Source organism: Schistocerca piceifrons, chromosome 6, assembly GCF_021461385.2.
Source record: "Schistocerca piceifrons isolate TAMUIC-IGC-003096 chromosome 6, iqSchPice1.1, whole genome shotgun sequence".
Lineage (NCBI taxonomy): Eukaryota > Metazoa > Arthropoda > Insecta > Orthoptera > Acrididae > Schistocerca > Schistocerca piceifrons.
In genome coordinates, this window is record NC_060143.1 from 585,525,584 (window position 1) to 585,551,143 (window position 25,560).

The 25,560-nt window shown below is 47.9% G+C and overlaps 1 protein-coding gene and 1 pseudogene across 1 annotated transcript in view; one reads left to right on the plus strand and one right to left on the minus strand.

Annotated features, from left to right (window-relative positions):
* Positions 1–19,444, minus strand: part of LOC124802781 (Down syndrome cell adhesion molecule-like protein Dscam2) — an 866,453-nt gene extending 847,009 nt beyond the window's left edge. Inside the window, exons 1-2 of the mRNA XM_047263777.1 lie at positions 19,429–19,444; positions 19,195–19,347 (exon numbers count right to left, since the gene is read on the minus strand). Coding sequence (XP_047119733.1) covers positions 19,195–19,252 — 58 coding nt within the window. The 5' untranslated portion in view covers positions 19,253–19,347; positions 19,429–19,444. The remainder of the gene's footprint in view (positions 1–19,194; positions 19,348–19,428) is intronic.
* Positions 17,045–17,162, plus strand: LOC124803646 (annotated as a pseudogene).
* Positions 19,445–25,560: the final 6,116 nt, after the last annotated feature.

Here is a 25,560-nt window from a genome sequence, read left to right on the forward strand (position 1 = left end):
TCGTCCCTCCATTCACGCCTGTCGCGACACCACTGGAGGCGGGCTGCACGATGTTGGGGCGTGAGCGGAAGACGGCCTAACGGTGTGCGGGACCGTAGCCCAGCTTCATGGAGACGGTTGCGAATGGTCCTCGCCGATACCCCAGGAGCAACAGTGTCCCTAATTTGCTGGGAAGTGGCGGTGCGGTCCCCTACGGCACTGCGTAGGATCCTACGGTCTTGGCGTGCATCCGTGCGTCGCTGCGGTCCGGTCCCAGGTCGACGGGCACGTGCACCTTCCGCCGACCACTGGCGACAACATCGATGTACTGTGGAGACCTCACGCCCCACGTGTTGAGCAATTCGGCGGTACGTCCACCCGGCCTCCCGCATGCCCACTATACGCCCTCGCTCAGTCCGTCAACTGCACATACGGTTCACGTCTACGCTGTCGCGGCATGCTACCAGTGTTAAGGACTGCGATGGAGCTCCGTATGCCACGGCAAACTGGCTGACACTGACGGCGGCGGTGCACAAATGCTGCGCAGCTAGCGCCATTCGACGGCCAACACCGCGGTTCCTGGTGTGTCCGCTGTGCCGTGCGTGTGATCATTGCTTGTACAGCCCTCTCGCAGTGTCCGGAGCAAGTATGGTGGGTCTGACACACCGGTGTCAATGTGTTCTTTTTTCCATTTCCAGGAGTGTATTATATTCTTCTTGAAGTCTGAGGGTATTTCGCCTGTTTCATACATCTTACTCAGCAGATGGTAGAGTTTTGTCAGGATTGGCTCTCCCAAGGCCGTCAGTAGTTCTAATGGAATGTTGTCTACTCCCGTGGCCTTGTTTCGATTTGGCCGACAGAGAAGATATCGCGTTACAATCCCAGATAGCTGCAGTAAATTACATTCTAAGGAACTACCAACAAAATTGTTGACGCGTGTGGGACGGACGACAGGTGTCACTGTTAAGGTTAGCGAACGTAAACAGGTGGAGGGAGAAGGTGGGGGGTGGGGGGTGGGGGGGGGACAACCGCAGTACGCTGGGCGAGGCGAGTCTGACGATTAGGCCTGTGCCGGCCGGCCGTCTCTTGCACTGTCCCTACACTTACAGTATTTGAAGGTCAGTCCCCGGACACCGGTTTCCTAACTCAATACGAGGTACTTGGAGGATATACTTGGAAACATCGGCTTGGAAGAGTTGAACATCCCGGTACTGTTAGGTACAAAAAATGTTCGAGCTTTCGAAACGCGTCGCGTTGTCCTCTGGTAGACGCCATGTGGCTGGTTCAGTTTCCGCTAGACGCAATTTTTTTTTAGTTTTATTTCCTATCATATACCGAATCACGATACTCTCATCAGAATAACATTCATCATCTGTTGTCAGCGATCGCGTGAAATAAATTTTCTTGTGATAAAATTTGGCCCAAAGAAACACATCAAATAGAAAACAAAATAGTATAGTCTTTCATTCGTGTGAGTAGTAAAAAGAAACCGTGCGGAGTGGCCGCGCGGTTTGAGGCGCCATGTCACGGACTGCGAGGTCCCTCCCGCCGGAGGTTCGAGCCCTCCCTCGAGCATGGGTGTGTGCGTTGTTCTTAGCAGAAGTTAGTTTAAGTAGTGTGTAAGTCTAAGGACAGATGACCTCAGCAGTTTGGTCCCTTAAGAATTCACACACATTTGAACATTTTTAGTAATTAAAAACTGAATTAGCTATTAAGAACAAACGCTCTTTTTATCGAAAAAATTACGAGCAGTTACAACTCGTGGTCATATTTGGTGTTTCTTCAGGGTAAAGTACGCAGTGTCGGCTACAGAGCACAGGCTGTTATCCCCGTGCTACTGCCATTTCTTAGAAACGTCGATAACGTGGTTTGTCAGCAGGGCACTGCTGTCGCTACGTGACGCCTTCTCCGTGACGGACAACAACTACCCTGCGCTGCGACACCACCACATCTCTCTCCAACTGAACACATACGAGACGTCGCGCTGTAGGAAGCTACTCGTCCTGCAAAGCCTTGCCGGCTGCGGTGGCCGAGCGGTTCTAGGCGCTTCAGTCCGGAACCGCAAGCCTGCTACGGTCGCAGGTTCGAATCCTGCCTCGGGCATGGATGTGTGTGATGTCCGTAGGTTAGTTAGGTTAAAGTAGTTCTAAGTTCTAGGGGACTCATGACCTCACATGTTAAGTCCAATAGTGCTCAGAGACATTTGAACCATTTTTTTTGCAAAACCTTCAAGAACTATTGCCGAACTACAACAAAGAGTGCAAGATGCTTGGGGCAGTGTACTGAAGGATTTCGTTCGCCTGCGAGAACAGAGGCCTGCATTGCTGCCAAAGGGAGTATACTGTGCTCTGTGCGACTGTTTAGGCAACCTTTACTGTGACGTGTCTGTTTCAATTGGTCTGGAATTTCTTATCATTTACTCCCACAATGATGACGTACTTCTCATACAACCTTCTTTTTGCGACACTATATGCAGGGTGTCGCAGGACAAATGCTCACTACTCAGGGATGTGACAGGAACGATCCTTCAAGGAAAAAAAGATTAGAAAACATCGGCCCTAAAATGCATACCTTGAGATTTATGAGCACTTGTTCATCTCCACTACTGTCAAACAGATTACTTTTACTGAACAAGTGCTCATAGCATTTAAGGTATTGGGTTGTTGGGTTGTTTGTGGGAAGAGACCAAACTGCGAGGTCATCGGTCTCGTCGGATCAGGGAAGGACGAGGAAGGAAGTCGGCCGTGCCCTTTCAGAGGAACCATCCCGGCATTTGCCTGGAGCGATTTAGGGAAATCACGGAAAACCTAAATCATGATGGCCGGACGCGGGATTGAACCGTCGTCCTCCCGAATGCGAGTCCAGTGTGCTAACCACTGCGCCACCTCGCTCGGTATTTAAGGTATTCATTTTAGGGCATATGAAGACTTTTTTTTGTTTTGGTCCATACAACTTCGTTCCAAAATACAAAAAGCAAAGAGGCTGCAGTAGAAGACATCTGTCCCACAGTATCAAAGACGAAGAAGAGCTCATAGCTCTTGAAGAGAGCGCACGTTTGCTAAGTTTTTTGCTTCGCACGATCTCCTCTGTCACATCGCCGAGTGTTGACCGTTCGCCCTGGGGCAGCCCGTACAGTCACCGCCACACACCTCACGTTGACCTGTACGCAGCAGTGACACCGGAGCAGCGTTGCCGCCAGCCGTTCGCTGCGGAAGCCGCTTCGCGCTGCGTTTCCTAGAAAGTGCCGCGGGCTGGCTGCCGGCGCAATACGGGTAAATGCGGGGCTTCCGCACGGCGCGACGCGACGCGACGCCAGCAGTTCACGCCCAAGTGGCGCTGCCGCAGGGTCGCGGGGCGGCCGTCCTCATCAGACGGAGATATCGACGCACTGGATCTTCTGTAGCTCGCAAATGTTGGGCAGCGGAGAAAATATTACGTACATCCGCCACGGTTGAAAAAAAGGAAAGAAATATACGCATTCGCTGTAACGAAAGGACTGAACGTGTATCCGAACTTTACCACCACTTTGACAGGTCTCGAAAGTGTTTCTATATTGCATTAGATAAAGTGAAGGTCAGACTGAGAAGAGCAATGAAACGCGAATGTTTGGACCATAATGTCTATTTTTCATATGATTTTCACTTGAACATAAGCCAAAATATTACGGATTTTGTGAGAGATGTTCAAAATATTTGCACAGTTTTCCAAAATCTGCTCATACGTACATTTATGACCGCTGTGGACCGGAAATTACTCGTTGTAGGGCAGTTTGCTACCGTGTGATAGAATGTGGTGATGGTAAGTTCCTAAGGGGCCAATCTGCTGAGGTCACTGGTCCCTAGGCTTACACACTACTTAAACTAACTTACGCTAAGGAGAGCACACACAACCGTGCCCGATGCAGAACTCGAACTTCCAACGGGGGAAGCCGCGCGAACCGTGGCCATGCGCCTGAGACCGCGCGGCTAACGTGCGCAGCGTGCCACAGACATTTTGCCCTTACAGAGAGGAGCGACATATCTTTTCACGCAGAAAACGACATTCGAGTCGTTTGCCGATACTAACGACAACCAATCATCCTGTGCAAAATGGTATCACAGGATTTAAGGGATGTAGACCGAGAGTTGCACAGAGGCTCTTCCTAAATAATAGAGTAAGTCTGGCAATACGTTCCATCTGACAACCATACTACAGTACAAAGAAGGAAAAGCCATAGCAACCAGCAGCCGTGGATTTGTCAAATCGCTGCAAAGAAGCTGTGAGGTACTCGAGAAAGACGTCTGCCGCTTGATTACGTTACAGTTTTCCCTATATTGTCCGATAAAATTCTGCCAGCAAGAAGTCCGAAGAAGAAATCCTTACTTGACGCGTGACATTTCATCCCAGCCGAAACACAGGATTTCTATGAGCAAGTACCAATGAACTGTGGATTTGCAACTTTGTGTAGCAAAACGCATTGATTCCGGGAAGAAAATGTAATGCTGACTGTACATGGTGTAATCGCAACACGAGTAGTGTTAAATTTTTCCATATCCTCTGCTCCTACTTGTGCAGATTTGTACTGTACTAAACATTATGTACTTTGACCTGTATTTTCTCAAAATAAGGTTTGTACTTCTGCAATAAGCAACAATGGAGAACAGAGTGTTTCAGCAGCACGACGTAGTAACTGCACAGATTCAACGTTCTTCGTCCAGGAAAATAAAAAAAGAACGTGCCATTTTTTCAAAGATAACATACGCAATTACTTAATAAAAGTTACAAAGCTATTAAAAATGGCGTTTAAACTTAAATACACTGCCTGTATCAAGAAAACCCAAATAGGTAAGCATAAAATATCCAGAACAGAGAGTACTTCAGTTACCGGCATATCAGTGGCAAAATCCCATTTCTCATTCATTGCTCGCTGGAACACACGCCATTTGTTCATAATGTGTGGACGAAAGTAGTTGTTGAATGTTTCGTACATGAGACTGTTAGTGGAGACAAGGAAAATTTACGTATACATCTATAGCTAACTATGCCGCTAGATTTGCGGTTGTCCACCTCCAGTTTTAAAATGAAAATAATTCTGAATGCCATGTTAGCTTAAAAAGTGACTGTGGCTGACTTCTTAAATCATGTACGAATAGAAAAGCGAGCTACAAATCCGCTTAGCGCACGGCCATAGCATCGAGTGCAGGTCATCGTGACCTGACGTCAAAAAGTATCACTAATTTAATCGGGACTGGAAAGACGTATCGCTCTCCTTCAACACTCAAAAACTATTTCGAAACGTTAGCTGTATTTCGTGTGCATTAACCTATGTCTGAAAACCCACCAAACGTGAGCTAACCAGCGACTACATTCTTCACTGGAAGCTTTTCAAAATATGCCCGATGGCTTACTTATTTCAGAAGTATCTTAGTAACAACGGACATAAAAGATTTTTTTTTTTACCGAACAGTTTTCTCATAATCCAATGAGAAGGACTGCATAGCGGAGAACACGCGCGAATTCCAAAACAGTGGTTTTCAATTTTTTACGTGAAAAGTAAAATTTTTAGTGAGAAACTATCTACAGAGACGGACGTAACCTTGCTTCGTCTACATAGAACAATTCTTTTAGGCACATCGGATGACTTCAAATTAAAGAAAACAGCAGCTGCGCACTGGGATGCACCTCGCCGCGTCTCCGCCACGACGTGTGTGTGTGTGTGTGTGTGTGTGTGTGTGTGTGTGTGTGTGTGTGTGAACTGGGCGTGACGTCACTCGTCTCTGCAGACGACTGCTTAGCGCCCCGGCGGAGCTTTGATCCGCAAGCGGCAGCGTTTCCAAGCCTGCGGGCGACGTCACTAGTTCCACCTCACCTCCGCCTCTCCGCCTCGGCAACCCGACCTGGTGTGGAGCGAGGGAAAATGACTGGGAATCCCTCCTCACGAGCTTCAACATGTGGTGTCTCCCTACGAGGTGCACAGAACCGTGTAGCAGAGTTGCACCATCTACCTGGAGCACGGGGGCTTAAAAGTGCCAGAATATCACCAGGACCAGGTCTTCCTCTCACATTTACCCTATACATGCGGCTTTAACATTCTGGCAGGTAAAAACCACGTGCCGGACCGGGACTCGAACCCGCGACCTTTGCCTTTCTCAGGCATGCGAGCTACTTCCCCACTGAGCTGTCCAAGCACGATTCGCGACCCACCATCACGGCTTTACTTCCGGCAGTACGTCATAGCGCAGCCGTTAGGGCACTTACCCGCAGAAGTCAATGGTTCCACGTTCGAATCCGACTCCGGCATATAGTTTTAATCTGCGGGATGTTTCAAATCAGTGCATGCTTTGCTGCAGTCTTTCGTCAAACTCACAGCACTTTCCCAGAATCCTTTCAAGTTTATTTTGTGTGTGTGTGTGTATTGAACAGGGGACTCAGAAACGACGGAGAGGCTTCGTCCTCAGTGGTTCACAACAGACCACGGCATCCACCCACCGTACCCACCGCCGACCCACACCGAACCCAGGGTTATTGTGCGGTTCGGCTCCCAATGGACAGCCCCCTCCACCCCCACCGGGAACGTCTCACACCAGACGAATGTAACCCCAGATGTTTGCGTGGTAGAGTAATTATGGCGTACTTGGCCTTCGCGCTCGCGAAGCAGCGCGTTAGATCGCGCGGCGAGCCGGGCAGGTTTAGTCTCGGTTGCTACTGTTCTTCTGTGATCGTATTCGTAGCGCTACACCTGCGTTTGGACAACAGGGGTTGGGAGGAGAGGAGAGGAGGGGTGGAACAGCAACTTTCCCACAGGGTTTGCCGAAACATACCTCTAAGGTTCTGCTCCGATAATATGGATTTATCTCTGTTCTTTATGGACATAATCTAACGTAATGAGTGTAAAATCTAATGTCAAATCCTTCTGGCCTGAGCAGCTTAATTTGCAGTATAACTCTTTACCACCAAACTTTACGCCAATCTGAGTGAAGAAGCAAACCCCTGCACAGTCTCTCGAAAACTAAACTCCGAACATTCTGTTGAAATTCGAAAACCGCATAAATTGTAGTTAAATCTCACATACACTGTAAACGGAAGTCTGGATAAATACGTACAAAGTGAAGTTGTGCATCTCAGTTTAGCGCTACCATTCCTTGAATGTTAAGTAAACATGGGACCCACACTCACGCTACAAAAGAGAACGTAGGAAATTGATAAAGAAAACTTAGTTCCAAGTAATACCGTTCCGCATGTACGGGAACGCGGCAGCTGTGAATTTCTTGAAATTTTTTGTGCTCAACAGCACACGTAAATCTTCAAATTCTTGTATCCATACAAAGGGCTGTGTCTCAGATCTGTAATAATTCGCACAGTCAGTTTCTGATCAAAGACCGAACAAAATCCTGCCAAATTCTGGTCGTGAAGAATGTCAGTGAACGGATCCAAATCTTATATCCAGTCTCTCGTCAATCTGAATGGTGTAAGAATATGACAGCGGCAATGCACAAGTGTTAGATTCCGAATTTAAAAATGTATTCGAGCACGAGGATACTGTCGTTTCAGTATATGACAGCCGCGCAGTTTCACGACTCGCAGGCAGTGAAAAACACGGCTACGTAAACAGAAGAGTACATCCACTTCTACTAAACGAAATGTTTCATCAGTATTATATTAACAAGACTATCCAAAATTGGAAGTCGTTTTTATAGTCGTAGAGTCGTAGAAAGTTTCATTTTGCGATCATAATGGAAAGAAGTACCATAGTCGTGAGATTTGTGGAAACTGATTCACATGTGCCGTCTACCCACCTGAACTGAAGAAATCATTTAAGAACCTTGAGTTATCTTCTTATCTGTACTCTTTGGAGCTTCGCTTCCCCACGAGGATTCAGCCTTAACAAATACTTTCGGAAAAAGACATCCTAAATCTTATATTTATCAAATATGTCGTCTGTAATGGACTGCTCGTTCAGTGCTGCGGCTGATTAGATAGTACACAAAAGTTGTTTTGTGCACTCTTGCAGTAACTTTTATTTTTAACATCGCTACACGCCTCGACGGCCATCACCAAATGTAAGATGTTTTCACACCGCTGAATTTCCTCCTGACGTACAACTTTGTTATCTGAGCGAATATATTTGCTGCATGTTGCCACAGAGAACCAGTTTTTCTTGTTACTGCAAGTCTGCACTTTATACTCTTTACCTTTGCCCAAATAACAAAACTCGTTCTAACTCTCTCAACGTCAACCTGGTTTTATGTCTGTTAATGCCCACGTCATATCCTATTTTCAAGACAGTATCCAATTATTTCGGTTTATACACGTACCGTTAACAGCGACGAGAGTAAACTTTCAGAAATTGTGACGTGTAGCATTGGTGTGTCCAAGGGGGGGAGGGGGGGGGTGGGGGTGGAGAGAGAGAGAGAGAGAGAGAGAGAGAGAGAGAGAGAGAGAGAGAGAGAGAGAGAGACGGAAACAAGAGACTCTTCCCCTCCCCCCCCCCCTCCTTCCCACTAGAATGAGAAATTTAGAGGTTGTAACAAAAATGTATGGCACAAATTGCGGGACCCATTCCTCAGATGTAGACGAAGAAATTAGGTTATATGAACATCGGTCTGTAAACGCTTTCTTTCCGTGTTACAACTCATTCATCGTGGGTAACACACAAGAACAGAACGCACCAGCATTGCACATACAACTCTTTGTCACAGGACATGTTCAACACGCCCCCCGTTGGCAATCATAAATGCATCAACCCACCGTCGTAGCGAATCTCGGAGACGCTGATGTATCCCTGGAGTATTGGGTATGGTTTCACAGCATTCCATAACACGGGCGACGAGACTCTGAACATCTTGTACTGGAGTTCCATGTACAATAGCTTTCAAATACTCCCACAAATAAAAATCCAGTTGATTTAGGTCCGGAGAGCGTGGAGCCCAGGCAACTGGTCCATCTCTACCTATCGATCCGTCACCGCATCTGTCACCCACAAGCCGACGGACATCAACACTAAAATGAGGATGTGGTCCATCACGAGTATCAGACTTAAACGCCCCGTGTTCCCTAAGACGACGATCGAGGGCTTCGAACGCTTTCGTCCCGGAGATCTCTCCCGGTACGAACGTTTAGCGCGAGCGCCATTGCCGTCAGCTAATCCGTACTTCAAACGGGTATCTGTCATCTATGCATTGTGTTCTCTGCCACTGCACGATGCAAGCCTGCCTTTAACGTTACGTAATAACCCGTATGCTTGTAACGGTTGTACTGATCGCTGGAACACCTGATGTTGCCTGTAAACAAGCAACGACGTACGTCGCATGGCAACAAGGATATAAAAAAACACTGACGGCACTCAACGCATCCAGACCTCACCAGGGGTGCATGTTTCCCACGATTCTGACATTCTGTTCTTGTATGTTTCCCGTGATTAATGACTTGGAGGAAATAAGTTGTAACATGGAAACAAAGCGTTTCCAGGCCCATGTTCATGTAACGTAATTTCTTCATCTACATGCGAGGAACTTTTCCTGCAATCTGTCCGTAGCTTTTTGTTACACCTTGTAGAGTTTTTACTCACAGGGAATTCTCGTACACCATCGATATAATAAGTTTTTTCTGTCACCTACAAAATATCGTTCTTGTGGCACGACACGTCTGGAACTTGACCATATACACTGCTGGCCGTTAAAATCGCTACACCCCGAAGATGACGTGCTACAGACGCGAAATTAACCCACAGGAAGAAGATGCTTTAATATGCAAATGATTAGCTTTTCAGAGCATTCACAAAAGGTTGGCGCCGGTCGAGACACCTACAGCGTGCAGCCATGAGGAGAGTTTCCAACCGATTTCTCAAACACAAACAGCAGTTGACCGGCGTTGCCTGGTGAAACCTTGTTGTGATGCCTCGTGTAAGGAGGAGAAATGCGTACCATCACGTTTCCGACTTTGATAAAGGTCGGATTGTAGCCTACCGCGATTGCGGTTTATCGTATCGCGACATTGCTGCTCGCGTTGGTCGAGATCCAATGACTGTTAGCAGAATATGGAATCGGTGTGTTCGGGAAGGTAATACGGAACGACGTGCTGGATCCCAACGGCCTCGTATCATTAGCAGTCGAGATGACAGCCATCTTATCCGCATGGCTGTAACGGATCGTGCAGCCACGTCTCGATCCCTGAGTCAACAGATGGGGACGTTTGCAAGGCAACAACCATCTGGACGCACAGTTCTACGACGTTTGCAGCTGCATGGACTATCAGCTAGGAGACCATGGCTGCGGTTACCCTTGACGCTGCATCACAGACAAGAGCGCCTGCGATGGTGTACTCAACGACGAACCTGGGTGCACGAATGGGGAAACGTCATTTTTTCGGATGAATCCAGGTTCTGTTTACAGCATCACGATGGTCGCATCCGTGTTTGGCGACATCGTGGTGAACGCACATTGGAAGCGTGTATTCGTCATCGCCATACTGGCGTATCAGTCGGCGTGATGGTACGCGGTGCCATTGGTTACACGTCTCGGTCATCTCTTGTTCGGATTGACGGCACTTTGAACAGTGGACGTTACATTTCAGATGTGTTACGACCCGTGGCTCTACGCTTCATTCGATCCCTGCGAAACCCTACATTTCAGCATGATAATGCACGACCGCATGTTGCAGGTACTGTACTGGTCTTTCTTGATACAGAAAATGTTCGACTGCTGCGATGGCCAGCACATTATCCAGATCTCTCACCAACTGAAAACGTCTGGTCAATGGTGGCCGAGCAACTGGCTCGTCACAAAACGCCAGTGACTACTCTTGATGAACTGTGGTATCGTGTTGAAGCTGCATGGCCAGCTATACCTGTACACGCCATCCAAGATCTGTTTGAGTCAATGCCCAGGCGTATCAAGGCCGTTATTACGTCCAGAGGTGGTTTTTCTGGGTAGTGATTTCTCAGGATCTATGCACCCAAATTGCGTGAGAATTTTATCACATGTCAGTTCCAGTATATTTGTCCAAGTTATCATCTGCATTTCTTCTTGGTGAAGGAATTTTAATGGCCAGTAGTGTACTTTATAGAAAAAATGTCCATTTCAGAATCTTTCGCACCCCCCCCCCCCCTGAACCACCCCTACCCTCTGCCAGATAATCATCTGTGGACGTACGTGGTGTAGTGAGAGGCATCGAGTATCCATTTTCTCGTGTGTGTTATCAGCGAACGGAACAGAGATAGGGGAATGAAAGCCTCGACCACACAGTAGTGCGGTGGGGGGGGGGGGGGAGGGGAGGGGTGTGTGTGCACGGAGCACACACACGCTTTCAACTTAGGGCTCCCCAAGTTTTCCTGATTTGAACTGCGGCGACGAGAGCTGGCTGGGAGCGCCACAGTATACACCGCCAGGTGGAGGGAGGGAGGGAGGGAGGGAGGGAGGGAGGGAGGGAGTTGCGTGCAGAGCGCAGAGGCGCAGGCAGCTGCGACCGGGCGGGGCGCGGCGGGCGGCGTCGACGGCCGGATCGATGGGGCTGCCCGGGCGCCGGCAGGGCGTGGCAGCGGCCCGGACAGTCGATACGCGCGGCCGCCAGGCGGCAGCACGCGCGCCCCACTCCTCCTACTGTGCGTGGCCGAGCACGGCCGGGATAGAAACGGAACTTTCTCTGCTAACCTGCAGGTGTCTGCGTTTACAGTCGAATTAACTTTGTTACGCTGGACAGACGCAGAGTGAAGCGACGGAAGGAAACTTGCACCGAAGCCGGGATTCGCACCCGCGTCGCCTACTCACTAGGCAGATATGCTAACCACTACACCCCATGTCACAGTGGCTTTGCACGACTGCACTTACCTAGTACGCCTTCCTCCTCTATGCATTCCCATTCGCGCCACTTGCTATTCCCGTACACTCAAACAGTGACAGCTGAGGCACGAATGGGAATTTGGATTGAGGGGGTGCTAAGGTAGTCCCGCTGGTGGGCAAAGCCACTGTGCCAGGTCGGCGTAGTGGTTGGCGCATATGCCCACAGGGCAGCAGACCCGCGTTCGATTCCCGGCAGCCGGACGGAGTGGCCGAGCGTTCCTAGGCGCTTCAGTCAGGAGCCGCGCGACCGCTACGGTCGCAGGCTCGAATCCTGCCTCGGGCACGGATGTGTCTGATGTCCTTAGGTTAGTTAGGTTTAAGTAGTTCTAAGTTCTAGGGGACTGATGACCTCAGGTGTTAAGTCCCATAGTGCTCAGAGCCATCTGAACCATTTTTTTTGAATCCCGGCCTCGGTAAAAATTTTCATTCATCGCTTCAGTCTGTGTATGTCTGAGACCTGAAAAGTCTCTGGAGCCACACAGTTTCATTTAATGTTCTTATTTACCTTTCCACCGTACGTCGGCAGCTGTGTTCGTCAGGTATCGGTCGCATATTTCGCTGCTCGCTATTTGGACTCGGGCCAACTCGTGCATCGGTTGTCGCCTCGTTAGGGCACCGTCAGGTAATAAGTAAATGTCGCGCCCACAGATCAAACGGTGTGCGATGTATACAGATATTACTAATACCTTCGTTAGTCATACTATGCTGGCCTTCCAAAACAACTGAATTCTCGCAACTACGTACTTGCTTTCTAAAAATTACATCCACACACCTAACGAATTATTTAACAAACATTTCGCACAGTGTGCTCTGTATAATATCAATTGCAAATACTGTGGCCGTTAGGTCCTCGCAATAAGAGAGAACATGGAGGAGAGGAAAGACAGTTTCAAGCTTTGTACAGCATCTTTCAACAGAAAATCACCCATACGACGTATATAGTGCCGTTCTGCGCACTGATGGGAAAATCAGAAAGATGACACTGTTGCAGATACTTGAAATTAATAAATTTCGCACAATATAGAAGGTCACACAGTTTGCTTTTTGCCCTCCGTTACTTACAGTTCCAGTTTCGTATAGCTGAAAGAGTGAGATAATAATATAAAAATACAACTCATCACTCATTTTCAATTGTAACGATTTACTTTCCAACTTCAAAGGAAATGCAACGCATTCCTTTATACGAACTCTGTATCAGTTATATGCCTGTGGATGTGACATTCCATTCTTATCCAGTGATGGCGTAAGGTGTGAAAACCAGATTCCCAGTAAATATATATCAGCAGCAGAACACAGACTAAGGTTTCTTACAATTGTTGCTGTCACGTTCTGTCAATCAGCGACACAGAATGCTCCAGCTTCATTTTATCCTCCTTACAAGTAAACTCGCGGATGATGCTCACCGTCTTCAGACGCATTCTGCTTCATTCTGTTCTGTTCCCACAAATAGGCTGGGATGACGGGAATGGGAAGCACGCTGGAACCTTACTATTCGTGGCTACATTACTGCACGTGGTTCACATTTCTTTCAAGCACGCTCTGTTTGCTCCGTGTGGAAATTGGGTTACGTCCCATGTGGTATTACTGAACACCAAAGCAAAAACATCGCTTCAGTGTGCCACAAGCGGCTTACGCAATCTGACAACACAGGCGATACATTTTCACTAAATTAGCTAAACTGCACGCCCAGCAGAAATATCGGCCACCTTCGGTGGAAATGCGCAACGTACGCGTTACGCATGCGCATCGCTGGCACACTTGTGCCGAACATGCAGCGTACTTGTTGGCCGTACTTGCCAGATGTGTTGTCATCGCTACGTCGTTTGATGTCACTGTACTGCTCCTTTTCACCAGCCGCTAAAAAAAATATACCGCTCCATTAATGAAAGAAACGTCAGCCCCCGGTAGCTGAGTGGAGCCGGCGTGGTAGCCCCCGTAATAAAAAACTGAGTGGAAGGATCAACAAAACGAACTTGAACGGATGTCATGTGACGTCCGCAACGACCAAACACAACGATCAACAACGACCAAAAAAAAGTGGTCAGCGCAACAGAATGTCAATCCTAAGGGCCCGGGTTCGGTTCCCGGCTGGGTCGTAGATTTCCTCCGCTCCTCAGGGACTGGGTGTCGCGCTGTGTTGTCCTAATCGTCATCATTTCATCCCCATCGCCGACGTGCCGTCAAATCGAAAGACCTGCACCCGGCGAACGGTCTACTCGACGGGAGGCCCTAGTCACACGACATTGACATTTTTAATGAAAGAAAAGTAGTTTCTTGGGCATCTATCTAGACCCGATATTGAAACATTAGGGATGCCATCACCCCAACGCTGTACAGTGTAAGTGGCAAGATGCAGTAGCCCTGCCTTCCACGAAATTTCCATATGTACATCTGCGTTCTTTGCAATAAAGGCAGCAACAAAATACGGAATATCGCAGTCGTAAGCAAATAAATGTTTGTAGCAATATGTGAAAATGCGTTGCTAAAACTGAATTGTCGCATCAAATGTAATCAAATTTATAAATGTCTGATAGATATTTCAGATGACGTACGGGTTGCCAAGCCAGGCTGTGTACTAAGAAATCACTTGGTGTGGATCAAGTCTCATGCTGCAAGCAGTCATTACGAAAGGCGTAAAACAAAGCGACGGGTGGAGCTAGAGCACGGCTGATATTCGAAACATCCCCACAGAACGATCTACGGACTCCTCATCTTTTAACCGGCCGGTGTGGCCGAGCGGTTCTAGGCGCTCCAGTCCGGAGCCGCGCTGCTGCTGCGGTCGCAGGTTCGAATCCTGCCTCGGGCAAGGGTGTGTGTGATGTCCTTAGGTTAGTTACGTTTAAGTAGTTCTACGTTCTAGGGGACTGATGACCTAAGATGTTAAGTCCCATAGTGCTCAGAGCCATTTGAACCTCATCTTTTAAATAGCAGTTCTCAATCATATTATTATGACGTGCAAAAAGTTTAAGAATGAACAGTAGGAATTATACAAGTCTTATGGCAGAAGAAGTCACATTGTCTGATTCAACTTGTTTGCTATATGGCTATTTATTTCCCTAAGGGAAACTACAGTTTTGCCGATACTGTTCCATTACATCAAATTGTGTAATTTGAATTGGTCTTGGCGTTGTGCTAAAAAATGGCTCTGAACACTATGGGACTTAACTGCTGTGGTCATCAGTCCCGACTGTAGCGCCTAGAAACGCTCGGCCACTTCGGCCGGCCGGCGTTGTGCTTGTGGCAATGTTTTTAACAGATCATTGCAACCTCAACCTCATATTCTTCTGATACTAGTGTGTGCTCTTGTCGCTCATATTTCATATTTGCTGTTTCAAGAAGCTGGTTTGCGTGTATGTGAGGTGGCCTCTGACAAGAACAAAATGGTTCAGAAACCCCCACTGACGGGACTGTCTCCGCGTCAACAACACGCCACCTCTACCGTTCTGCTCGTCCATCTCTCGTGGCCACGTATTCTCAGACAAAAAAAAAAAAAATGGTTCATATGGCTCTGAGCACTATGGGACTTAATTTCTAAGGTCATCAGTCCCCTAGAACTTAGAACTACTTAAACCTACCTAACCTAAGGACATCACACACATCCATGCCCGAGGCAGGATTCGAACCTGCGACCGTAGCGGTCGCGCGGTTCCAGACTGTGGCGACTAGAACCGCTCGGCCACTCCGGCCGGGTATTCTCAGACTCAAACTGTTCGAAGACTGAAGTTCACCCCTCCGTACCTGTAGCAGGTAGAGCACTGCAAAAAAGGACAGGCTCACCAACAATGCGACGGCCGTGTTCTGGCTGGGAAGCCCTTACGAGAGCGTGTGAACTCTGTGTGTATGTGAGCGGGTGGAGGGGAGAGGGGGGGGGGAAGGGGTAACGAAGCAGAAAGAAAAAAACAACACGCAGCGGCCGCACTCATCTCCGTGTGCTTTCTCGATATCGGTGAGTTACAGAGCAGCAAGACGCTCTGCCACGCTTTGTTCGTTTGCCGGACAATGAAAAATTATTACCCCTCTTGTCAGTTTTACAGCGTCTCAGATAATTCGTCATCTCGAACTGCATCTGTCAGTCGACGTTAGTGTCATCACAAAAACTTAGGCACAAAAGACGTCACAAAAAGATGCCACCATGGCTTTGGTGCGGCGCCATTTTCTGGAGGTGCGATATAGGTTCTACGTTTACATGGAAATGCAAAACGGGTACGATTTCTGCGCTTTACCGCTGCATAGGCGCAAACTCTCACTGGCCGTTTTCGATTTAAGGGTCTTAAAATGTTATCACGAAACCTAAAAGCAAACACTCTACAGGGGTCTCCGAGCTCGGCGCGCCACAACTATAGAGCAGCTTTTGGACTTTTGTTTTAGTGACGCTGCTGGATTGCTTGATATCTGTCGTCAGTTTACATCCGACCTATCAACAGCAGAAGAAAATGACTAAATATCTCAGACTGACCCTCAATGACATTTCCGACACATGACAGGATTTCGTGCCTTATAGGATTGATTCTGTTGGGAAGCTGAAAATTGGTCCCAAAACTACCCAAGTACAGTCAATGAATAGCAGAATCGCAGCACGGCCCGTTAAAAAGTTGCTGACATCTTTGTTGTTACTGTGCAGCTGTCAGCGCTCAATGGCGAGCTTGGGGAAGTGCTGTGACCTCGTGTGGCATGTAACAGTCTGGGAGCCACACACGTCAACAGCAATGGCTGCCCTGCTGCTGAACTAGCTGAACATCGGCGACACGCGACGCAGTGGGCCCGCTGTCAGGGAGGCAGCGTTTGGCGGGCGTGGCCCACGCCAGGACTCCACGTGAGGCTGTGCCTACAGAGGTTCTCATCAACAGCACGCGACGTATTTCGACCAACTCGGCAGTCGGTTGTATAGCAACACGTCGACAGCCCTTTTTCCGAAGCTGTAGTTTCAGTTATTTTTAAAGATTTAAGCAGGCCCTTTCTAGGTACAATGAAAAATTAACAGGCACCCGGGGAAACGGGGTGGGGGTTGGGGCTGCGAAAGCAACGTTTGATTTCTTATCGAAACTTCTACCAGACTAATCAAGGTTTCTCGTTTATTGGACAAACAAAGAACCGAGAACCGTGATCGACAGAAGTGACTAAACTACGCTCCACGCGGGCGTAACGGGACTTGATATTCATGTCGGAACGCCGGTCAGAAGTTTTGTGGACTACATTTAGCTCCAGCCCTACCATATTCAAATAAATAAATATCATCCAGTAGAGGAAAGGTCAACGGTCTTGTCGCAGTGGTAACACCGGTTCCCGTCAGATCACCGAAGTTAAGCGCTGTCGAGCTCGGCTGGCACTCGGATGGGTGACCGTCCGGTTTCCCGGGCGCTGTTGGCAAGCGGGGTGCACTCAGCCCTCGAGAGGCAAATTGAGGAGCTACTTGATCGAGAAGTAGCGGCTCCGGTCACGAAAACTGACAACGTCCGGGAGAGCGATGTGCTGACCACGCGTCCCTCCATATCCGCATGCAGTGACGGCAGAGGACGAGACGGCGGTCGGTCGGTGCCGTTCGGGCCTTGCGAGGCCCGTTCGGACGGAATTTTAACACACGGCTTCGTAAATGACGACAGACGTTTCCCTGATGGCGCAATCATCGTGAGACACAGTACTTAATACCATATTCTCACATTTCACAAATCACTTGCACGGGTGTACCTAAAAGGGGTTCCGCTGACTCCATACAGCAACTAGATAGTTACACGAATGTTGATGCAGAGGCCAAGATATTCCAAAGACCAAGTAGCTCTCTACGTATCTATGGTGGCCTCCGTTCCGTGTCGAGGTTCAGTTCCGAGAACGCTACAACCCAAACAGACAATAGAAGAAGATGTTGCTGACCGGGCTCTGTCGGCCAGCCGCCACCTCGGGAGGGAGGAAGCGGCCTGGGCCCGCCCCACCAGAACCAGAGCTGCTGCAATCAATTAGCGGCAGGCGGCGCGGGCGGGCCACGCCACGGCAGGGCCGCTATTGACCAGCGGGACTCGCCGAGGCAGGCTGGACCGGGGCGGCGCGCCGTCGCCATGGCAACCACTCCGTCCACTTTCGCCCGGCCGGCATCTTGGGCGGCGGCATCGATCGCGCCGCGAAGCGCCGCCCTGGTCTCACCTCTGATTCACCGGCAGCGCCGTCGACGCCGGAAAAAGCAGCCCTCGATTGCACCCCACTTCCCTCCCCAGCTGCCGTACTAGCCGCCGCAGACTACCCGTTACTACCGAACACCGGCGAGACCTAATACGACAACCGAGCCCAAATGGGCTGCCAGCAGTATATCACAGCAGCGCGCGATTGCTCTCTAGGTAAACGGTAGACATTCGACGACAATCACCGAAAAGCACTCGCCAGACAGTTAGCTGCTTAGGCAGAGCGCAGAACATCTGAATCGGGACAGCGAGGCGTGCAGGTCAATCTGCGGATCCCGAAAATTGCTCCAATCTTCACTCGCGTCTCTTCTGGCACAAGATAAATATACACATCGTGAAATTGCCTAATTTAAAACAAAGGCACTCAGTGAAGCTTTTATTAAGTAATAATCTGAATAACACAGTGCTATTGACTAATTTGGTCCCACTGACGGTTATACGGCATTGCTTTCTCCCCTACTTCGACAAGTCAGCCTTCCCGAAAAACTCCTCGCATATTATTTAAAAGCACAATGAAACATGTTCCACATTTCTCTTTCAATTACCGTACGTATGCAGCACAGAGAAAGTAACGCTACAATTATAATCCAAATTCATGCCTGAAGCGGCTCTCTAACGCTTGACTCCCTCTCCAGACTACCATCTAGTATGGCTTGCCTCGCATCTCGCTCAACACACACACACACACACACACACACACACACACTGGCGTGCGCACGCACACAATTTCCAACATTTCCAGTCACGTTAAACACCACAGAAAACCGTGTAGTCTTAGGTATCAAATCCAGAACACTTCAATTCATTATTTTTTATGCCAAGACGCAACTTCTTACGTAGTTCACTGCAATAAGGTTGAGCTACATCGAAACCCTGTTGAGGGAGGACTAAAAAGTACACCCGAGAACAGTGGCGATAAAACAGATGACCCGGACTGCCTCCGTACCCAGCACTGCCATATGGAGGTTACCGCTCTGCTAAGGGAAGCAAAGACGCTTCAGCAGAATCTTAACAGTAATTTTTTTTTTTTTGTTTTCCATCTGAACTTTGTCCAGTTCCTCAACTCTACAGGTGCAACACGCTACTGCTAGCACAATGTCGTCAAAAGTGACCACCCATTTATCTCCTGCACTCTACTAGCTAATTACAGAAAGTCGGTCAGGAATCGAACAAGGCTGCATTCCAGCACTGCTCAGTCAATGAGAGCAAACGTGAATCTGTGTACTCACCGAGACTGCATCCCATGAGGAGCAGCGTGGCGAAGCGCCACAGCACCGGTAGATTCATGCTGCGGCTCTTACACGATCCTCATAAACTGCCTCAGCCGTTGTCAGAAGCGTCGCACTCCACAAACGAGAAAACCGAAGCACCGCGCAGAGGAGCTGCAAGAATGGAGCAAGGCGTTATACTGTGAGCAGACAGTGCCGGCTGCCCTGGCTGCAGCTGCTCTGCCCGCAACCCACCTCTCCGTGCGGCGGCCGACGGGCGAATGAGGCTAGAGCTGCCCGCGGCCGCGCGCGGCGCCACTCGCGCCCCCAGCTCCGTGACGTCATGCCCGCACGCCTCCGCCATGTTGCGTGCCGAGAAGCACACTTGCTCTCATTCTTGCGTTCCGCACAAAATATTCACGCTCGATTTTACGGAGCGAATTTTCATAACAAATGGATACAACGCAGCGCACGGCAATTCTTTTTATTTTCTCATCCGTTCCACGGCGAAAGATTAAAGCAAGAAACGTCCTAGAAACCGGGATCCATATGCTGCAATACCTACAAGGAAAACGAAGTTCGGTTTTCAAAACTAGGTTATAAATGTTCTTGCGACCAAAACAATTATGTTTTGACGAGCTGAAACTCCATCACATAGAACTCGTGTGGTCGTATACTAATGTTGCTCATAATCAGTCGTTTCAAAATATTAGCACGAGAGTAGTTATACTAGGGTAACCAAATGTACTCTCCTCCTCTATGTTCTTCAGTTTCCCTTTATTTACACACGCTGCACTCTTTCTGCAATTCCGATTGTCGCATTACCGAAAATATTTTGGATTCGAAGTTGGCAGCACTAACGTCATTCGTTCCTGCCAGAACACGCAGCCATTTTAGCATTAGTGCCACTTATTAAGCTTATTCACGACCGAGTCGATACTAACCTCCTACTGAATATTAAAGCTTCGTTCGTATGATCACATTACTTTTCTTAAATTTACAGGAAGTTATTTTGTATATTGCGCGATATTGCGCCATACTGAGTCGATACTACAGGTGCCGGTCAGTGTGGGTCTTTGTTAAATTAGCTCGCATTTGGTACTTGTTTGGTCATGGGCACTATCTCCTTGTCACATCCCTGTGGGTTGTGCATGATCAATTAGTGAACAACTACTCGACCAGATCAATGCGAAAACTGAAGTGGCACGTCGGAAACGTAAATTTCAAGATCGTTTTCAAAATGACTAGGCTGACATAAAGAAAATTAAAGACGACCTCTGCGATGCTAAATGTGTCACCTGCAACGTAATTTTGTTAATTCAGAACAAAGAGACCCACGATATTGAGTAGCATTTAATATACCGCTGCAATACCTACAAGGAAAACAAAGTTCGGTTTTCAAAACCAGGTTAGAAATGTTCTTCCGACCAAAACAATTATGTTTTGACGAGCTGAAACTGCATCACATAGAACTCGTGTGGTCATATACTAATGTTGCTCATAATCAGTCGTTTCAAAATATCAGCACTCTTCTCAAAAAGACATGTGCCCGCATCTCGTGGTCGTGCGGTAGCGTTCTCGCTTCCCACGCCCAGGTTCCCGGGTTCGATTCCCGGCGGGGTCAGGGATTTTCTCTGCCTCGTGATGGCTGGGTGTTGTGTGATGTCCTTAGGTTAGTTAGGTTGAAGTAGTTATAAGTTCTAGGGGACTGATGACCATAGATGTTAAGTCCCATAGTGCTCAGAGCCATTTTTTTGAAAAAGACATGTGATCAGAAAATTTTTGTGGTAAGGACTAAATCAGACGCTACCGTTACCAATGTTGAATAAAACTAGTTTGAGAAATGATTAAAAGATGAGTTTCAGTCCGCAAATATCGTCGTAGCAGCGCGTGATGCATCAATCAGGAAAGAAAAGAGGACACTTCCTGTTTTGATTAGAATCTGCAAATTTTCCCGCATGCCTGACAACACAAATATTCATGTAGGTTCAAAAATGGCTCTGAGCACTATGGGACTCAACTGCTGAGGTCATTAGTCCCCTAGAACTTAGAACTAGTTAAACCTAACTAACCTAAGGACATCACAAACATCCATGCCCGAGGCAGGATTCGAACCTGCGACCGTAGCGGTCTTGCGGTTCCAGACTGCAGCGCCTTTAACCGCACGGCCACTTCGGCCGGCTATTCATGTAGGGATAAGGCTTCTGTAGGAGTCCGCTCTTCCAGGTAAGACTGTTGAAACTGTTGCAGAACAAGTTCAGTCTGTTTTAAGGTGTTATATGCTGGAAGAAGGAATGACTGATTTTGTTGCAAATAATGCACCTGTCAATTTGGCTCTCTTACAAATACAGATCTGGGGAACAGAGTACACTCTATAATGGAAAAGACATTTAAGAAGAAGGTGCTAACAGCAGGATGTGCTGCACATACTATTCATAACGAACTGGAGTCTCCAATGGTAAAGACAATACCTGTTGACACTAAGAATATCTGTTACAAGGTATATCATCATTTTGACATTCGCACAGAACGCGTCAGTAAGCTGAAGTAATTCTTTGACTTTATTGGAATCGAGTACTAGCAAGTTCAAATGGCTCTGAGCACTATGGGACTTAACTTCTAAGGTCATTAGTCCCCTAGAACATAGAACTACTTAAACCTAACTTAACCTAAGGACATCACACACATCCATGCCTGAGGCAGGATTCGAATCTGTGACCGTAGCGGTCGCGCGGTTCCAGACTGTAGCGCCTAGCACCGCTCGGACACCAGCAAGTCCTCTGACAAGGGAAGACTGTGGTGAAACGCCTAACGGTGAAACGTATCTTAAAATTCCTTGAACCGTTGAAGTGGTACATTTTAAGTGACGCGGACTCCCCAATAACATTAAAGAATTTCTTTGAACAGGAAGACAGTGAACTATGGTTTCTGTTTATTCACGCAAAATAAAAATTTTCAGGAATTTTTTTTACAAGAATTCAGAGAAAAGATATTACTGCAATGAGAGTTTGGCAGAATATAACAATTTAGTTCTGAAATTAGATGACAGACAACTGAATACATTTATTCCGGTAACAGTCATGTCAGTGCAAAAACATTAGTAGAGAATACCGTTCTAAACGAAATTCCTATAAAAAAGTGTATTGAATAGTGGAGATAATGGTCTAAACCATTTCTCAAAGATATGTCGGAACTAAGGAAGTGGTCATTAAGTTGCATTACAGCACGAAGAATTTAAATTATGCTTTGAAATCTACAAAACTACATCTGAATACCACGGTGATGAAAGCATTATTTTTCATATATTCTACTCGATAAAGCAAATAACAGAAGAAGTACTGGAGAATCAATAATGTGCGTCTTTATAAAAGATGGGAAATTATCCTACAATTGTGTATGAAGTCTGGGTGTAATTTAAACGAAGAATTCGAGAGGCTTGTGGAGTTCATTTTTGCTATCCCAAGAAGGAATGCAGACAGTGAAAAAAAGTTCAGTGTCGTGTGGAAAAAGTAGGCTTTCAATAGAGACAGTGGGAAGTGTGATGAAAATAAAAACTAACACTGGCTATAAATGTCAGCAACTTTGGGATGTCAACGAGAAAAGAAACCGCTCCTCTCGAAAAACTGGGAATCTCAGGAAAACACAATGAGGGGGGACCAAGTTGAAGCAGACAACTATCGTAAATGTTGATATATTATATATTAGAGAACGGCAATGTTAAATTTCTGTATTTTTTTAGATATCCGAACATTTGGGTTGATGTGTACTCCTTTCCAGTTGAAAATACGTAGGTTGGAACTAAATAGTGGCAACACTGTTGTGGAGACACTATGCAGTGGAATCTACTACTGTCGCTGACAGCACACGTTGTTGACATACCTACCTTACCTCCGAGCAATCGGACTCGCCCGTCCCACGTGACCGGCGTGCGCACAATCGAGGGAAAAACAGCCACTTGTGAGCGAGCGGTCTAACGGAACGGTGTCACTGCGTTTTCGAAACAGGAACAACGGAGACCACGGCAGACCGCCAGTGCACGGTATTACTGTTCGTTTTCGGAGCATCACGTGCTACCAGCTTTGCGGAAGGAACGGCGGCACTTTCTGCTCAACCCACCCATCATTTTGCACGACAGTGCGCGGCCGCATACAGCGCAAGCTGTGGCTGCTCTGTTCGGTCGATGGGACTGGGAAGTACTGTACCACCCACCATACTCCCCTTGATACTTTGATTTGATTCCGAAGATGAAGGCACCACTTGGTGGCATTCGCTTCAAAACTGTTTCAGAGATTCGACAGGCAGTAGGCCGCTCCATTCGCACCATCAACAGAACAGCCTCTGCTAACGGTACACTACGCCTTCCACATCGCTGGCAACGGGCTCTACAAAACGCTGGTGACTACTTTGAAGCACAGTAACAGGTACAAACATGCAACTCTTTTGTATCGGCTGTGAGTAAATATTTGCCACTATTTAAGTTCCAACCCTCGTATATGTTCATGCTAAATAACCCAGTGATTAGAAAAATGTCTGAATCGCTACGTTATGTCTGTAAAGGAATCAGATGGGAACGTTAGAAATAACAATTTTAAATCCCTCTGTTTTCCATCTTTCTTGAAACTGATTCACAGTGGGTATCAGTGATTCACAGGTGGAGGAAAGGGAGATTGGAGTTTAACGTGCCGTCATCTGAGCGGTCTGTCGAGATGGAACACGAGTTCGGATCACGAAGGGATGGGAAAGGAATCGGCTGTGCTCTTTCAAATGAACCATTCCGTCATCTGCGTGGAGCAATTAAGGGAAATCGCAGAAAACCTAAATCTGGATGTCGGGACGCGGGTTTGAACCGTCGTTCTCTCGAATGCGAGTCCAGCGTGCTGCCCACCGCGCAACGTCGGTCGGGTGAGTTGCAGTCGGATGTGCTCAGTTCACACAAATACCTGGATGTGTAACTCGGCAGCTGCACGAAACGGGATGATTTGTGCCAGGCTCAGCCGTAGGTGGAGCAGGCGCTGGACCCCCCGACTTACTGGCAGAGTACTGGGGGAATGCAGCCAGTCTGCAAAGGAGACCCCATCGAAAACACCTGCGCAACGCATCCTAGAATACTACCCGTGTTTGTCGCATCCGCATCGAACAGGACTAACAGGGGATACTGAATGTACACAGAAAAAATGGTTCAAATGGCTCTGAGCAATATGGGACTTAACTTCTGAGGTCATCAGTCCCCTAGAACTTAGAACTACTTAAACCTAACTAACCTAAGGACATCACACACATCCATGCCCGAAGCAGGATTCGAGCCTGCGACCGTAGCGGTAGCGCGGTTCCAGACTGTAGCGCCTAGAACCGGTCGGCCACCCCGGCCGGTTTACAATGGAAGAGAGGCAGGACGAATTATCACATGTTTGTTTGACTCACGGGAGAGAGTCATGATGGTGCTGAAAGAACTGAACTCGCAGACTCCTGAAGACAGACGATCTCGTGAAAACCTTCTTCAAAAGTTTCTAGAATCAACTGGAAGAGATTAATCCGGGAGTGCCTACTGCCACAGCTATCGCCACTTCCATGCACTGCATAGTGGCTTGGGGAGTACAAAGATAGATGTAGATGTGTAGCGTATTAGTTGGGCTTTGGAGGAGTGTAGACGCAGCCTCGCCCGTGTATTGTAGATGCAATGTATAGTGTATGTTATGACAGCAAAATATTTCCAAACGAACGTTGACAGAAACACATTCAAGTCCGAAGAAGGTCATGCAGTTATTTCACTGATGGAAAACAAAAGACTTTGGTTCTTTCTCGTTACGACCTGTAACCGTTTCCTACCATTAAGGCAAACCCACAACCCGCAATCTGCTGGCAGTACATCAGTCGGCAGACGGGCGATTCGCGCTTTAGCTACCCCGAGATTTCCCTGCGCCGTTAAAAATGAATATCGGGCTGGTTTCTTTGTCAAGGGCTCCTGCCGTTTCATTCCCCTCCCCCCCCCCTTCCCCACCCCGAGCTCGTGCTGCGTATCTAACGATCTTGTCGTCGACGAGACGCTAAACCCTTGTCTTCCCTACGTTTGCGAGGGGCTTAACTTCCCACGAAATTGTGACGTAATATTCCATTCACGCTTTGGTTACTCAAGTGAAGTGTGTTATTGACATGTATCCACTGAAGTGTAACCATTGTGTGAGAGACTTACTGCATTTGCTTTCGCTAAGTGCACTGCTGCGGGTCGATCCAGGCGAACATTCGACACAGGGGGAAGCGAGAGGGGGTGGAAGGTGAGGGGAGAGAGCGGAGGAACCAGCGGATTCGTTGTGCCCTCCAAAGGCCTTCAAATAAAGGGGCTTACACTTCTAAGTACATCAGTTTTCAGGTTTCTTAGATGATTTTTGC